This window comes from Apium graveolens, chromosome 10, assembly GCF_009905375.1.
Source record: "Apium graveolens cultivar Ventura chromosome 10, ASM990537v1, whole genome shotgun sequence".
Taxonomy (NCBI): Eukaryota; Viridiplantae; Streptophyta; class Magnoliopsida; order Apiales; family Apiaceae; genus Apium; species Apium graveolens.
Genome location: NC_133656.1, coordinates 102048053 through 102066442, shown reverse-complemented (window position 1 = coordinate 102066442; position 18390 = coordinate 102048053). Strand labels below are relative to the sequence as shown.

At 34.1% G+C, this 18390-nt stretch overlaps 2 protein-coding genes across 3 annotated transcripts; one reads left to right on the top strand and one right to left on the bottom strand.

Moving 5' to 3' along the window:
* Window positions 1-285: 285 nt before the first annotated feature.
* LOC141693733 (ACT domain-containing protein ACR12) lies at window positions 286-8777 on the top strand. 2 transcript variants are annotated; one of them, XM_074498895.1, is made up of 10 exons: window positions 286-549; window positions 661-715; window positions 1350-1469; window positions 2921-3015; window positions 3720-3804; window positions 3934-3993; window positions 6661-6716; window positions 6948-7053; window positions 7657-7725; window positions 8382-8777. In XM_074498895.1, the coding sequence occupies exons 1-10, from the start codon at window positions 416-418 to the stop codon at window positions 8442-8444; spliced, it is 843 nt and encodes a 280-aa protein (XP_074354996.1). In that variant the 5' UTR covers window positions 286-415; the 3' UTR covers window positions 8445-8777. The 2 variants fall into 2 exon arrangements, with proteins under 2 accessions (XP_074354996.1, XP_074354995.1); XM_074498894.1 differs by having other exon boundaries at window positions 288-549; window positions 1347-1469.
* Window positions 8778-9930: 1153 nt separating this feature from the next.
* On the bottom strand, window positions 9931-17636 carry LOC141693731 (calcium-dependent protein kinase 26). Its single transcript, XM_074498892.1, has 8 exons — window positions 17424-17636; window positions 16266-17096; window positions 15991-16134; window positions 15758-15910; window positions 15007-15122; window positions 14553-14720; window positions 10617-10841; window positions 9931-10341 (listed from the first exon to the last, which is right to left on the bottom strand). Exons 2-8 carry the CDS (start codon window positions 17044-17046, stop codon window positions 10216-10218), a joined length of 1713 nt encoding a protein of 570 aa, XP_074354993.1. The 5' UTR covers window positions 17047-17096; window positions 17424-17636; the 3' UTR covers window positions 9931-10215.
* Window positions 17637-18390: the final 754 nt, after the last annotated feature.

Here is an 18390-nt window from a genome sequence, read left to right as displayed (position 1 = left end):
AAAATTTTGTTACGAAAATGGGTTGAAAGTATTTTATTTCTCAAACGCTTACTTCCTTAGAGGGAGAATATTTTGTATGATACATTGATGATTTAATGCAATTTTTACCATTAAAAAGATCATTTACTATAATATTAATTAACTGTAATTGTAACGTAATTTAGTTTGTGAATAGTTAAAAGGGAAAACTTTGTGATAGCCTCTTGTGGCATCATACGTGAGCAATTGGGCAATTATTTAAGGCCATTCTAAAATCAATCATGCACCTAAATAGCCGTATGAGTAATATATTTCATATTTTAAAACCAAGTGACAAGACTTCTGAGCGAGAGAGAGAGAGAAAGAGAGGAGAGAGGAGAGAGGATCAGCCGAATAAAAATTTCTTCATCTCTCTTAAGATTTCTTCGTCAATTCAATGGCTGCAATCGCCAACAACACTGCTCTATTCTCATCATCATCGACGACGAGGAGCAAAGACCTCTTCTTCAACTCTAAAAGCTTCTCTTCTTCCTTCGCTCACTTCCGATCATCCCCTCATTTTTACAAAAAGTAAACTCCTCTACTTAATCGATTGTTATTTTATTTAATTCACTACTTGATTTCGATTTCTTTTTTTAATTTTTCAATTCAGTTTTTTTTAATATTTAAATATTTGTGTAGGATGATTTATTGTGCTTCTGTTGATGGTGTTGACTCTGTTAGCTCTACCTCACTGGTTAGTCATTTCTTTTACTCTTTAGTTTGTTGCTGAGCAAGTTATTATCGGTACTCGCGATCGCATTGTTCACTGTATACTGCTTAGAGTTTTGTTATGTGCTACTCTATATGACATACTGCACATATCGAAAAATTGTTAAACCTCGGTTATCCTTTAATTTGATTAATTTCCACCTGATTTTAATGATTCTGTGATTCCGTACTAATAAGTCTTAGCCACGCGTAATAAAATATTAACTTGGATTTGTATATTATGATAGCATACTTGCAACTACTTCCAACAAATTCATTTTATTGGAATCGTTCTTATTTAAGTAATTAACAATTTAACATTTACGAGGTAATGCTACTACAATTTAGCAAATTAAGTTAATTAATGCTGAGTGCTAGCAAAGTCCTGATTCTGCTGCTCACAATAACAATGCTTCGAGCCTCATGTGTATTAGGTGCTAACAATCTCTTCTCTCTAAAAAGCTTAGCGCCTGTTCGACAAAATGCCAGAAAGATGCTAATAATATGTATTAGATTTTTGTTAATTATCATCGATATGCTAATAATAGCTGATTTGGTATTGTTTTACCTACGCAATTATAATTGTTCAAGTGCTGAAATTTTGTTATTCTTTTCAGAAGTCTGAGCTAGATGCTGATTATGTGCCAATGCCAATTGTTCATATTGATCAAGATTCAGATTCGGACGCCACAATGGTGCAAGTGAGCTTTGGGGATCGTCTTGGCGCTCTAATTGATACGGTGAAGTGTATTTCTGAACTGAATTTGTTCGCTCTCCTGTTTTGTATATCTTGAGAGGAAATTAATTACTATGTTCTTTATAGAGTATAGACAGCCTCTGTTTTACAGAATGGCGACATTTAAATTTTAGTAAAGTGCACAGTGTCAGATAACTTGCAATATGGTACTTCAAAAAGCACCAGTTGCTAGTACTAAGATTCTCTTTTTATTACAGCCTGGACCCTAAAGATAAAATCAATCACCAAAATCAAAAAGTTTTATAACTCAATCGATATGGTCATAATTGTAATTTCCCATGATTTAAATGCAGGCCATCTAAATGAACCTATTTGGATTGAGAACTGAAGGGGAAACCATCAAATTAAGACTTATATTTATTTGTTACTGTTGAAATTCATAAGTTCTTACTATCCTGAACATGCAAATTTATTAAACTATATGTTTGATGACCATAATGGATATCAGGGAGAATAATATGATCTTTTTGCAACTTAAATGATATTTGAGCTTCAATTTTTGACAAAGTTTATGACTTTGGGGAAGAATATGACAGTCAAATGACTGTTTTACCCCTGAATTTCAGCCTTATGTACAAGCACTGTCAGGTATTTCTGCGGGAATATTACAAAGTGTAATGAAAACTAAAGTTCTGTATAGCAATTGGTACTTAAAAAAGTACAGTCGTGCAAGTGGTTTAACACCATGAGTGCAGGTACAAAAAGTGTCACTTTACTCCTTAGATAATCATTTTGTGGTTATATTTATTAATAATTACGTTTATTTATCGTGCATGGAAGCAACTTTATAAGGATTTCAACACAGTGTGTTCACTTTAGGTTTCTTTTTCAGTATTCTTACGGTGTCTGTGTGCCTCTAACTGTATACAAAAACCAAGAGGTTCTCTAAGTGTTAACTTTGTAGACTATGATATCCAATAAAAGAAATATTTAAATTATGTGAAAGATTAATAATTTAGCATTTTACCTCGATTTCACATGGCCTTCTTATAGGAAGAACAAACTCTTTAAAGACATCGTGTGGGGTTTTGCTTCCATGTAAGCCTCCGCATTAGCAGAATAGAAAATGATAAATTACGGAAAAGTAAAGACATTACAAAAAATTGAATAAATTTAATTGTGGATGACTACAAGAATTTTGTTAATTTATTTTTATGTCCTTTGCGCCAGGATCAATTTCAATAAACTTTTTCTATAGAAAGTCGATTAATTTACCTGATTTTTCTTTATGCTTAAGTTAAAGGACTGGATGCCTATATGCATAATTCACATATACGATGTTAAATTGATCTCCTTATACAAGCATTCTCTCTTATTATTATATTCTCTAGTTCTAGAACCCTAGCTACTTTTTTCTCAGCATTAAAGGGGCGAGGAACTGTTGCTCTGACCTTTTAGTAACATATATTTTAGTCCTGTTTTTTTTTTCTGTAGATGAAATCACTAAAAGATTTGGGCCTGGATGTGGTTAAAGGGACTGTTAGCACAGAAGGCTCAGTCACACAAACAAAATTTTTAATTACACGCCTGTAAGTAATCCTTTTATTATCCTCTAATATTTGTTAAAGGACCTTACAAGTTGATGAACTTTCTACAACCTCCGGAAGTTGGTTGAATGAGAAGCCATATTGTTTTCCATTTATATGTGGATGAAGATACTCTTTTGGTTTCTGGCCACAAGCTTGATAAATTATTATTTTGTTAGGCCACATGCAGTTCAGTATATTGATATAATGATATGGTGATTGCTAATACCATGAAAACTTAGAAGCAGTAACTTGCCTCCCCTTCCCCCACAAATATGGGATTTTTTATCCAGCTTATCTTCAGTACTTGATAATTATAACTAGTTTATTAATTTTGACTTGAAGCGGATTCATAGTAGATTCAAGACATAACATATTGACGCTGGTCTAATTCTGTGAAATGAAATAACATATCCTTCTTCCTGGATAACATTTCTTTATAGGAAATCGTCCAACATCTATGATTTCTATATTATCATTTTATATTCGTAGTAGCTTGCGGAAAAATTTCTTACTTTTCCTTTGCCCTGATAATAGAGGAGCGATTTCCTAACTATAATTTTGCTGTCACTAAAATGGGGATGATTTATATCTTTTTAGTTGATACCAAATTAGAGTGCTATTAGTTGGTAAAACTTAAGATTCAAATCAAATGACTGTTGTGAATGTTATTAGCCTTTGTGGTTTTACCTTCATTTATGTGACAGAGAAACTGGGCGCAAAGTTGAAGATCCGGATCTTCTAGAAAGAATTCGACTGACCATTATCAACAACCTGCTAAAGTATCATCCGGTATGTTAAGCTTTTTACTCTTAAATATTTGTGTCCTTATTTTTACCAATAAATTTCATATTTCTGTGGTAATTATATTCTGTACATTGTTTATACTAATACCTAATTAAACAATGTGTGAACTTTTAGGAATCTAGTGAGAGGTTAGCAATGGGGGAGGCTTTTGGCATTAAAGCACCAGAAAAGAAGGTAATATTTTAAATGAAGTATACTTCTGTCAGTCACATATCACGCTGCGATATACGACGCAAGTGTTATCTGTTGCATTATTTCTAGTGGAACGCTTTCATAGATAAGCTTATATATATGCACCTAAGCACCTTTGTTGCATTATTTTTTCTCTCTGTCCTTGACCATACATCTGTTGGGTTAATGTCTTATGTATATTGTTTCTAAAATTACATCATAAAATGACATATTTGAAGCTGAAAGATCACTTTTGGTCATATTTATTTTTTATTTTATGATAGTTATATGAAGAAAACTAGTCAGAGAAGAATGAGATTTGTATGCAAGTTGACTTTGCATAATCTGTATGCAGTTGAGTCTCCAAAAGGCCAAGAGCCTAGCATGAGATGCCATTTCCTTGCTAAAGGCAGATTAATAAGAACAAATATGTGAGAGCAACCAAACGATAATTAAAAGTTCTGCGGAGAAAAACTTCTGAAAATAAATAACTGAGAGCAACCAAACAATAATCAGAAAGCCCTATGAAGAACAAATTTACTGGAATTAATATTTACAAGAGAGACTACAGACATATACTATTGAACTAATTGAGATACATTTAAGGTTGTATCATCCTAAATACAGGAGCAAAAAAGTAGAAACATATCAAAATATGAGAATAATTATTAAGTCCAATTTAGGATCCTTCCTGACATAACCGTGTTCTTTTGACAATGCATTACATACGCAGCATGCACTACTTGTCCTAATGAATTGAAGTAAAGAATAATGAGTGTTGTTTGAGGCATGTGAGATGCTTTTCACTCCTCACTTTAGCGAGGCGCGTGCATCAGCTAATAACCTTTGGATTTGTGTATTAAAAGTAATATTTAGTCTCAGCCATTCATCAACATATTACTAACATCTGACTATGAAACTCTAATTGTTAAGACATCCCACTCCTGTTAACATGCTTGTTTTTCATTTCTTCTCTTTTCTACTTTCTTATTATTGGATCTAAACTAGCCAACATATCCCCCATATTTACAAAAAATAAAACTGTCACATACTTCTTTTTTTCTTGGATCTTTGGATTATTTTTTTGTAATTACTGATAAAACCAAATCTGCTGGGTGCCGCATATTAATTTATGTTTATCATGTATACATTATGTGTATATACTTATTGGTATTTGTAGTAATATATGTTTATAAGTTAAAGTCTTAAAATTATAATGCGGTTTTCCTCTTTAAGTTGCATTTTAAGATTGGAATTCGATTTAGTATTTGCATCAAGAAGCAGGGACACTTGAGTTGCATGCCGAGTTCCCTTGTCGGATACTCGGACACGCGGATTCTTTCACGATACTAATTTGAAACTTTTTCTTTAGAAATTGTAGTCAAAATCTATTTAGCAAACTACACTCACAAAATTACACATCCATATCTATTATTTACTACAAAGGTATTGATTATCATGTTCACTTTTGCATAAAATAAAAGATTTTACGTTTATTTTTGTGATTTAGATTAATAAATGATGCATTTGATTCATTTTTCATACAAATTTGATTTTGTTAGTGGGTTTCATTATGTTTAACATTATATATATATATATGAATTTTTTGTTCATTTTTCCCCGTGTCCCCCCGCACCCGTATCCCCATATTTTTTATATTTGTCGAATTCCCGTATCACTGCGTTGCGCACTCGCACTCCCTCACCCGTGTCCTTGCTTCCTAGATTTGCATGTGTGTAAATGCATCTATATTGTAATTATGTTGTGCTCCCGAGATTTTTTGGGAGAGAAGAGAAGATAAATAATAATAAAATAATGAATCTCCTCATATGCTCCTGAGTTCCGTGTAAAAAAGGAGAGAAAGTAATGAAAAAAGGACATGTTGTGTATAATTCATAAAGTTGTATGAGAGGATATTTCCAAATCTTCTCATTTTTGGGAAGAAAGTCTTTGGAGAAAATTGTAGGCGGATCATTTCTTTTCTCTCATCAAAAAACTCAAGAGCACACTTCGGAAAGAAAATTTTAAATTTCTCTTCTCATCTCTTCTATCCTTTTTTTCCACCCCTCTTCAGGCTTCAGTGCCTTGCACCTAGGCTGTAGGAGGATCTTGGGCCTTGGTTTTCCTTTTGCCTTCACTGAAGTTAAGAAACGAAGTGTTCCCCTGTACATTATTTATCTAGTACAGATAGTAACTGGAATGTTTCTATATGCAAATAATCCTGCACATACAAGAAAGAATCACATGCTTCCTCATTAATGTTGAACTAACATCTTGATGACACCCTATACTCTGGACAAGCACCATTACTGATCTCAGTATAACTTACCTAAAAGTGATGATATCAAATTTTAATTTTCGAAGAACTTTATGATGTAAAGGTGAAGAAACTATCTTGAATTGATAGGCAGAATAATTAGAATTTGGAGAACCCAGCTGCATTCTTCTTATTTAGTGATGATCTATTACCAACATGTTATTTGCTATGTATGTTTCCACATTAATTATTTCAATAAAAATTAGCTAGTGATCACAGGTAAAGTTAGTTCTCACTTTGTACTCTAATGTTGACTTCTGGTCTGGGGCATGATTGTCATATTTTGACATGATCTCTAGTTTGCATATGTTTATGGTTAACCTCTTGTTTAAGTTTTCATATGTTTGTGACAGCTTGACGTTGATATTGCGACCCATATACATGTCAAGGACGATGGACCTACAAGGAGGTATGGAACATGCAAGACTTGGATTTAAAAGATTAATAATCATGAATTGTGGTAGATACTTGTACGACGATTAGAGTTATACACATGGAAGTGCATACTTTTCTTTTTTATCTCCCCAGTTGAGATGCCGCCTGATATTTAATCTACGTTGGCCTAGATTATCAGTACAGGTAACCATACAAATCATTTAGGACTATCAACTTCTTATTAATCACTTTTAGTGCTTTTCAGTTTGCTCTCAATAGAGACAGCGGATCGACCTGGATTGTTGCTGGAAGTGATCAAAATTGTGGCTGATACGAATGTTACTGTGGAATCGGCAGAGATTGACACAGAAGTGGGTTTTCTCGTCATATTTATATATATAGGGGGAGGTTCCAGTAGTAATTTTGTTAAATATAAACTTTAAAACTCCTCTGAACATGTTTGGACTGTAGGTATATATGTGTTGAACCTTACGTGCAGTGGCTTTATAAAATTATTTGACAATTATGACCTTTTTGCTAGAGAAATAAACAATGACATTTTTGTATATAAGTGAAAATTTCCGTGCAACTGGGTCAAGTCAAACGTAACTACAGTTCAACACATCTTCCAAATGATGAAAATGGTGGCATTTTTGTTAATAACTAAAACTTAGGTATCCGAATGTTTTAATTATTAACCATAAAAAAGAACGCGACACTTGGATAAATTTTGTTAACAAACTTAGTATTTCTATACCCTAATTTTGAAAAGGTGAACCCCAGAAAATTGTTGGAATTAAATATACTTTAGTGAACTCACATGTGGTTCAACACATTTCTTACTAAGGTTCAACATGTTAAAAAGTGTAAGTTTCTATTTGATCCGTTCCCTAATATATATATATATATATATATCTTTGTCCTCATTTTTTATATGTTTGTAGCATCAATGTTGGTTTTCTTGTACTATATAGGGTCTGGTAGCCAAAGATAAGTTTCATGTTAGCTACCGAGGAGCAGCATTAAACACTTCCTTATCCCAGGTAACTTTTTACATGTAATTTAATGATTTAAACCCAGTCACTCTACCCCGTATTATTATAAATAATTTGTTTTGTACAGTGTATACCTTTTCTTTCACACAATTGCCTAATGAATATCTATTTTCAGAAGGGACAAATTTCGTATGGCCTCTCTTGTTAATCTATTTCTTTGACAATTTGGTGTTTGACTGTCCTAACTTCCTTTTGTAGCTTCTTATATTCTACTTCTAGTGTTGATAATTAAGCTCTTTGCTTTTAGTCTTTTCTGCCAAATTCAGGGTATAAAACTGCTTTGTAGTGTCCTATAATTAATGCGAGGAAAGATATCAGGTTCAGTATATATTATTAAAGTTTAATTGATGAGTTTTGGCTGGCTTGTAGTTCTCAAGTAAGGTGAACCAAACTCTTGTAGACTGTAGTTTTAGGATGAGTAGATTAACTTTCCTTCATATGTCGTGTTAAGAACATCCATTGGGGCTTGTCAAACTACTGTATTCTTTACTGAGCAAACAGAATATACAATAATGTATGGAAATGAATTGCGGTTCTTGGTAATTTTTATTGTGGCAGTACGTAGGATATATTTAAAGTCGCCGCTGCTGCTTGTTAGTAAGTAATCTATGCCAACTTTATAATCCTAATCTTTTATCGTGCAGGTTTTAGTTAACTGCCTGCGTTACTATCTTCGGAGGCCAGAGACTGATGAAGATAGTTATTAAAGACACTGAAAAGCGATGGTTGATTAAATTTTCTATGTCATTGCTATGTTAGATTTTATACTCTTTGTTGATGCATCTTAAAACTTGATTTCTGCTTGGACACTGCCAGCAGTCCCGGTCCACATGCTTGTGACTACAAAAATAAAAGGTGAACCAATGGTATATCTAATTTCTATGGTTCACCTAAAGAATATTGGGACTTTAGTATATTGTTGGAGAGAAGAATGGGTACTTGTTACTTAGACTCTAAGGCTACATTTCCAGTTGTCCTGGTGAAGCTAGTTGTCATGAAGTACATTTATATATTAAAAGAAAAACAAAGTATTAACTGTTTCCTAGTTCAACAACACAACCTGGATGTGGTCACGCTAAAATTGTTATCCACGGACCCGAAGTGTATCAATACTATCTACACTGAACTTTAAAACTTAAACTAGAGATCTTTCTCCGTTAATTGTTAGTAATTAGACTTGACAATCATGTCGTGTTTCATGTAAGAAGTCCAAATACAAACACAGTGTTATTTAAATTCGTGTGGTGTATAGTTTCCTTTTGGAGTAATTTTTATAGTATAGGTTCATGTTTATAATATTAAAATGAGTGAATTGGATGGCTTAATTTTTTTTTTCTTCAATGCTCTTGAAGGACTTTCGCTAAATTGAACTATCGATTATAATCTTCATGTTAACTCGAGCTTAATCGCTACGAATGTTGGTGGTTATGTTTGTATAATTCTAGGTTCATGCTGCTTTTTTGTGTTCATTTTTTTTTACCAAGAAACAAAGTTGAAATGCCAAGGTTTCGATTTGAAAATTTGAAGATAATGAAATGCCAGTTTTCCGTGATTAGTTTCTCTGTTACAATATGCGGGATAATTAATTACTTTTCTAAATTATTATTATTATTTTAACTACTGGAACATATTTTTGAAGAATTAGAATGGCCGGTTCACATAAAATGTTTGCTTTATGTTGGAAAAGTTCGATTCGGAGAACTTACATATATGTTGTTTCAGATGAAAGAGAGAACTTCTAATCTTTTACTTGGGGTTGATCTTAAAAAAAAAAAATTGTTAAAAATCGTAGTGGCGTTGTATATGATAATGATGTATATAACTAAAATAGGGCGAGTTTGGTTTTCAAATTTGGTTAGGATATTGGATTGATCAGATCGCTAAAATTGTTATACCGCTTCTGGAAACCAAAAGTGTTCAAAATAAATGAATTTACGTATAGGATCATGAAAAACAAGGAACTACAATTATTGAACTACACAACAGATTGTTAAATTGATTTTGTAGTTTGTAATTTTGTATTCTATAACTGTTTGTAATTTGCACATGAACAGCGGATTACAAGTCATAATTGCATGTAATATTCATGAATTAGAAGGGGGTGGGGGAAAACTGTTGCTTTGCACACTAATGTGGACCAAAATCACACGGATTTGTGCCATAAATATCTAAAATTTCACTTGGCAAAAAGAATAAAAAGAAAATATCTACGATTGATCAATAATTGAAACTTCTGCATTCACTACAACTAAAGTGGGAAACATCTTCATCCAGTAGCAGCTTGTATAGTTTATGAATTCACATGTCATCAAGTTACAGATCAATAATTTCAAATATTCAAAAACTCTACACACAAATTGATAAAGTAGATGCAAGCATCCAGAAATCTTTTAACTTAGCCGTGGAACCTCCGACATGTCCTTGCTGTACAACCTGCATTATTTGCAGCAGCAAAATAAGGATGGTGTGCAATTTATATCAACTATGAGCTCCGGGTGCATCTCTCATGCTCATATTCAAACTATTACGCATGGTCCGTCTTCCGATTCCTGCATTGCCTTTTTGCATCATAGCAACAAACTCACCGTAATCAATCCTCCCATCCTGGAAAAATACATACAGCAGATTATAGATAACACCCAATTCTGATTATTCTTTCTACATTTACAGGAAATTAAATAAAAAATTTGATATCATTTTTCCCATATAGCCTCCAGATTTAAATTCGGATTACATAATCACCCAGAATAGACTAAGAGGTGGCTTATTCAGTAAGGTCAAGTAATCCCTTTCTGTTACTGATAACAACCTACTTAAATAAAACAAACGCTACCAATATTTTTAAAAAAAATTAGTTTCATTAAAGTATTTGAACTTACATTATCTTGATCAACTTCTTTAATAATGTCTTCGAGGAAAACATCAGTCATGTTATGTTCTGCCCAAGCTTGCTGTAGCTCATCAACTGTAATATAACCACTGCCATCTTTGTCAAAATACCTAAATGCAGCCACGAGATGTTCCTCGCGGTCAAGTTTGTTCAAATGAAGTGTTGCTGCTACAAATTCTCCATAGTCTATAGTCCCACTATTATCTACATCAGCCTGAAAAGTAAATTAACTATTCAGATGATTCAGAATGTACTGACATTTACAGCAAAACTATCCATAAGAACTCTTTTATCAAAGTCTCCAATTATATGAGAATCAATTATACTTCATACCTGCTAAATTTGCAAACAGAGGCATGGCAAGTTGCCATAAGTGCCATTGTAAGTAATTTACATGAAGAACGGAGAGGGATAGCAGTGACATTTTTCATTTTAAAATAATATCAGAAATTCCATCTAAAACAGCATTCTAAACTATACAAATAATATTTTGTGCTTTCTATGATTAACAAAATTATACAAACATTACACCTAAACGAAAATTCGAGGATTATTATACCTCAACGAATGAACATTATACAAACATTCATCACCACAAAGACAAGCCATTCTCAGACAAGACCACCTACTCAGATCGCAAAGCTATTAAGCTTGTACCAGGTATTTAACTTCTTTTATGTAAACTTTGAATTGTCAAATTATCATCTCGCCCAATTTTACTAGTCCCATCTAGAACACAGTACATGTCTGTGGTGCTAGTAGAGTACATCGTACTAATGCGTATTTAGTCAGCAATTTAACTACATAGTTGTTAGTGTAGGAGTGTCATCCCAAGCCCCACATCGAGGAAGTCAAGGGACAATGGTCTTGAATATAAGGAACAATTGTGTTAAAATAACCGATGCTAATGTCATCAATATGAGGCCTTTTGGGAGGAGCCAAAAAACAAATACGCGTGCGCTATTTTGTTCATCGAACAAAGTATCAAAACTATAACATGATCCACTGAATTTCCTCCTCTCTCCTTTAAATTTTGTGAGATGATATAGCTTTTTATTTTTTTTAGTTTAATTGATATTTTCAACTTACTTCCGACATATTTACTTTTTTGCATTTATTTATTAATTTGCTTTTACTTGTCATTTATGACCTAGTAGTGTAACATACCAATTTCAAATAAGGAAATGTTGTTGTTTTACATCCTGTGCGGTGTGTGGACAGACTTTCTGAAGAACTTGCTAATTTAAGGCAAGGGACATTTACAATGGTAGAGTATATGCAGAAATTTGATGAAGTACAGAGTCAGATTGTTGACGATCCCTATCATCACGTGGCTTATATCTGGGCTTAGATTTACTATAAGAAGATAGATATGCTCCATACAGTGTGGAATTAATGCTCTTAAAATTGCATCGGATATCAAAAATATCTAAACTACCATACTACTAAGAAAGTTGATATTCAACTAAAAGAGGCGCTAAGGAGAATACTCAACCACCCTCGCACGACTGAATCGCCGTATAATTATAATTCGAGAAGGCTGATAATGGTGGTCATTTCTTTTGATGCGAGGGAAAGGGGTATAAAGCACATCAAATGTCCCACCAGAACTAATCACCATGTTGGGTGTAGCATGCAAGAAAGATAATAATAATGTTGATAATACTTTAAACTAATGGTTGATGACTGGGCTGATTTAAAGGAACTTCTTCCTTCGTTCTATATTCTTATAGATCCCATCTGAAGCCATCATGTTGCTTGGATTGGCAACTTCAATATTGGTATCTTAATGTTGCTCAGTTCTTTTTACTCACCAAAAAGACTGGTGATTAATGTGATGTTGTCCCTGTGAATGTCAATCACAGCTTACTCGGTCAACAAACTTGGCTATTCAGTTGTGATGTTTATCATTTTGGGAAGAAGAATCTTTTCATTAACGTCCAAGGGTAGTATTATCTCATTTTATCCTGAGAGTCCTGATGAGCAAAAGAAATTTAGGTCCACAACCTCTAAAGTTGGAACTTGGAACTGAGAAGATAGACAAGAAGGCTTAGATTTATTAAGTTAAATCATCAACCTAAATTTGAGAAAAAGTTCTCCACTAATCAAGATCTCTTATTTTTTTGCATCACTAAGGAATGCGGAGTTATTTACAAGTCAAAGATGGATCGCTGTATTTGACGACGGTCTATGTATGTATGCCAGTACGTATCCGTTCTATGTATGTATGTCAGTATGTATCCGTTTTGTTTTCTACTTTGGATTCTAGTTGTAGTAGATTAGTGCTTACTAGCTCCCCACGTGCAACTGCTTTCCTGTTTCCACTTTTTATTTCTTTTTTTGTTAGTTTTAATTTTAAAAAATTGTCAATTGACAAATTTAAAATTGCCAGACTCGCCGCAAACAAAGTGGGCCAGAATGAAGACGGCAGCAATCAAATTACTGCTTAATATTAAAGAACTGTGGAAAGATATTACGAAATGTGCAACATGCCATTGACATCGTCTTAAAGTTACATATCTGAAAGGCACTAACCTATGCCTGGAACCTTAAAATTTGTCTTGGTACATTTGCAATATACCTAGCACAGATGTAGCAGTTCACAAAGCAGATTAGCTACTGAAGTCATAAGCTAAAAATATGATGAATAACATTTTAAATAACTCCGGTGTAGTAAATATGTTTCAAAGAAACGCGACAATTAGGAGGCAGCAAAGCAGCGTCCATAAGTTTAAGTGATGCATCCAAAGAATGATGTTTGGTGGAAAACCAACGTTGATAATAAGAGTAATTTCAGAAGAAAGGTTCTGTCTGTGTGTTGGAAAGTGGAATATGTGGGGTGAATTGTCAGAATAGGATCCACCTGTTTTCTATTTAGACATTTTTAAAAAGCAAAACTTCCTTCATAATCTGTAAAACTGAAGGGCCAGGTTTCAATCATGGCCACTCATGAAACAATAAATGGATAATCATGAATCAACAAATTAACACTCAAGCAATCATTAGAAGATCTGGGTGGATGTGCATGACAGAGGAGAGCTTCTGGATCGTTAAGGATGGAGGACATAGGACTTAATTTTTTTTTATGGCTAGGACATGTTTGATCATATGCCCAAATATGAGTCAAGAAAGCGAATATCTTTAAAAATCAGGGCGGGATTGTATTACAGAGAAAAAGCATTTAACACAACCGGGGATAAGCAATGGCTATGGTACTACCTTGGAAAGGAAATCGTCGGACACCAAGGAAGTTATAGTAGTATCTGGCTGCTACTCACGGAAAAAGTATTGTTATTACCAATTAGTATCTAGATAGTTATGCATAGCGTGAGATGCGTGAGTACAGACGTTATAGATGCGAGACTCATTAAGTACAATAATTGTCTGTTGTAAATGATACATAAAATGATCTGAGGCTCTTATAGCCTTCCCTAATATCCAACCCGTTCCTGCTCATACTTCTCCCCCAAAATTTGCCGCACTTAAGATTTGACTAAACCTGTGATTTCCTAATCTACAATTTCAGTTCAATTTTTAGAGCCCCAACATATTATTTCAGACACCAAGGAAGTTATAGTAGTATCTGGCTGCTACCCGCAGAAAAAGTATTGTTGTTACCAATTACTATCTAGATAGTTATGCATAGCATGAGATGCGTGAGTACAGACGTTATAGATGCAAGACTGATGTCATCAAGTACAGTAATTGTCTGTTGTAAATGATATATAAAATGATCTGACGCTCTTATAGACTTCACTAATATCCAACCCATTCCTGCTCATACTTCTCCCCCAAAATCTGTCGTACTTAAGATTTGACTAAACCTGTGATTTCCTAATCTACAATTTCAGTTCAATTTTTAGAGCCCTAACTTATTATTTCAGAAGGAAAACCAATTATAATACTTTCTTAAACAAAATCTTACCGCATCCATAAGGTCACGTATCTCTGTATCCTTCAAGGTTGAACCATATTTTCTTAAACCAGCCTTGAGTTCATCAAATGTAATTGCACCACTGTTATCAGTATCCATTGCCTTGAACATTTCTTTCAAACCAGCAATTTCCTCCTCTGATAAACTTTCAGCTATAACCTGCAGAGTGCAGACACGATGAAATAGGCTTCTTCTAGAGCAAAAATTTTGTCACCTGACAGAACATGCATGCAATAAATATTCCACTACATGAGACATGGATGATTAAGTGTCTAAACTTCTGCACATAAGTTTGTTAGTCGGTCAGGAAAAATTAGACTAGAGAGGACTCGAGGCATCATGAAGACATGAACATATAAACACCACTATATAAAGAAGTGCAAATGTCACTCCATTACATTATCCTTGCGTTAAACGTAAATGCTCGTGCTTATTATCTACATACCCGTAAAGCCATCTTCTTCAGCTTATTCATTGCAGAAAATTGTTTGAGTCGAGATAGTACAGCTGAATCCAAGGATCTATCAGGTGCAACTCCATTTTCGCATATCCAAGGATGACCTACATTATATTTAATGAATGAAACAAACATGAACGGTAAAGCAATGAGCTCGATTGAACATATACATAAACTGATAAATATATAAATTTAACTTTGTCACTACTGTACTCTTCAACGATACAAAATGCATAATTGCATGTTACAATGCATGCGATCAACTTGCTGCCACTGCATTTAGTTTATAATGGACATTGCTGAAGATTTGGATAGATTTTAATGTAAACAAACAAAAATGTTGTTCCCAGTACTCTACTTAATTATAAAAAAATAACTATTGAAAAGTACCATAAAACTGTACAATGATCTAATTATAGAAAACTTAACAAGGTCACTAGCTACATATGGGATATGGAACATATTACTAAAACAGTTGGAATGGCAGTGGCACTGCCATAAAATCTGGAATCAACAATTTTTCACTCTTACGTCACACATGTATTATGTCAACCAATTAATCAACACAATTATATCATTTGTAAGAGTGTAAGGAAAAAGAATGGAAAAAATGTCTAACTTGGCTGCATTACTGTGTCGCAAATTATTAGATAACCGACACATGGACAGAAATTTACAAATGCTGATCCCGATGAAATAGAATAAGATTGGATACTTTTAGCAGACAACAAAAACATACATAAGACTTCGTGAGCAGTCAATCGATCAGAAGGTCTTGAGCATAACATCTTTCGAATGAGATCCTTCGCACTATCAGAAATCACGGGCCAAGGGTCTGATTCAAAATCAATGTCTCCCTTCAAAACCGCATCAAATATCCCCTGCTGGGTTTCTACATCAACAAAGGGAGTAGAAGTTTCAGTCCATCAGTCATATGTTGATCCTGAGTTTTGGTCTAAATTATATGCATACCTGCCCAGAATGGGGGCACGCCACTTAGCAGTATATATAATATAACCCCTGCTGTCCATACATCTGCTTCTCGCCCGTAGTGCTTCAAAAGCACCTCAGGAGCAACATAATATGGGCTTCCAACCACATCATTGAAGATCTGACCTGAAACAATATTAAGTATTGGTAAAAGTTAGTATTTAAGTGGAACTGACATGTGTACCGAACATCTTCATGAAATGTGGATAATGTAATACAGCCAAAAATATATATAAACTCAATTGCTTATCATATACCTGGCTTGAAGAAAACTGAGAGTCCAAAATCAATTGCCTTGAGAGAGAAATCATCATCCTTGTTGACTAACAAAAAATTCTCGGGCTTTAGATCTCTATGCATAACCCCGAGTGAGTGGCATGACTCAACCACGCCTACAATAATCTTTGTCAATTCAGCAGCCCTCCTCTCACTATAGTGTCCTCTTTGAATGATCCTATCAAACAACTCACCCCCGTTACAGAGTTCCATGACAATATGGACATATAAATGGTCCTCATAGGCACCCTTAATGGTCACAATATTGTTGTGACCAGCCAAGTGGTGCATTATCTGAATCTCCCTCCTAACGTCCTCCACATCTTCTCGTGATATCAGCTTTCTCTTGGAGATAGATTTACAAGCATATTCAGTTCCCGTGGTATTCTCGGTGCATAAATAAGTGGTTCCAAACTGGCCTTGTCCTAATTTACGTCCAAGAGTGTAAAGATCACGAATATTAGGAGTGACGTGACCCAAGACATAAGAAGACAGGTTGTTGCTGCTACGGTTCATCGTGGTTTCCTTTTTAGGGCTACCAAGTGGTATTGGTAAATTATTGTGCTTGTGATTATTGTCGGGAATGGGGGAATCTTTGTCCTTTAGAAATTGTTGAGGTGTTACAGTGGTAGGTGAGTTAATAGAGTGAGCAGAGTTGTTATTGGTGTCGGTGTGGTTGGAGTTGGAACGATCTTGGGGGTGATTAAGGCCCCCGTGCTGGTATTGTTTTACTCCGAAAGATCCACGGCAAGTATTGCCCATGAAACAATCACAAATCCTCTAGAAATAGCTTAATCTTCATCAAGGTGCTTCTAGTCAAGACAACAATAAGAGCATGTTTATTATACACGGTAAAAACTGAAACTTTGGAATGAAATGTGTACAGTATTGAGTTAAACAAGTTATCTAGTCTAGACTAGTTTAGTGAGGAAGGAATTGAAACAACAAGTTAGATCAGATCCGTAGAGTATTCAAGACTAATATGAGAGAGAGAGAGAGAGAGAGGGAGTAAAATTAAACAGTAAACGACAGCAACAAGTAGTAGTAAGCATGTATTGGAAAAGTAGAAACAATAATGATAATACTGGAGAGAGGGAGAGAGAGAGGGAGAGAGAGAGAGAGAGAGAGAGAGAGAGTACCGGAAGGGAAGAAAGTAGTAGAAATATCAACGCAGTGGAAGGGGGGAAGTTGACGACGGTGAGATGTTCCTGGGGAGAGGGAGAGAAGAGATCAAACGGATTGACAATTCAAAGATGGTGGCTGAATTGAATGTAAAAAGAAAACAATGGTCTATGTATATTATGTATGTATGTGAATGAATGTTGTATGTAAGCGTGTCTCAACTGAAGCTATGTGTTGGCTATGATTTGGAGTCTAGTTGTACTCCTAGTAGATTATTAGTGCTGACCACTGCCCCCTCCCTCCGTGCTCCTTGCCTTTTGGTCAAGCCGCGAAATGCGTTCACAAAATTTAAATAGATTAATTATTTTAAATTTTATTAAAAATAATCATAAATTATTTTAATTTGATCATCTCGTTCACGCTGAAAATTGAAATTAGCTGAAATTGTAAAATGATAATACATGAAGGTATAGCACATTTTAGACTTTAATATGATTAGTGAAATTGTGTATTTGACTCACTAAATTATGATAAAATCACGTTTTGATTCTTTGAAATAACTCACTTAGGAAGAATTAAAGCCATATTTCATCATGATTTGTGAGCTAAATAAAAAGTTTTAGTTATCATATTGAAGTCCAAAATAAGCTATACCCTCCCTTTTATCATTTTTCAGTTTTGACTATTTTCAGTTTTCGAATTTAACAGAATAATCAAATAAAATTAATCGATTATCACTTTGAATCAAATTTACAATAATTAAGCTACTTAAAATTTTGGGATACAATCAATCGCAATATTTAATTAACACCTTACCATTTTCCTGATTCCTCTCTTTTTCTCCTCTTTTTTTGTGTGTTGCTATTATATTATCAAACCCAATTAAAAAAAATAGTTTCCATTTTTCCATTCGATTAACTGAATATACTAAGTGTACCCAGTGTATTTGCTGTGAGTTTGGTTAATTGTGATCATAATTATTAA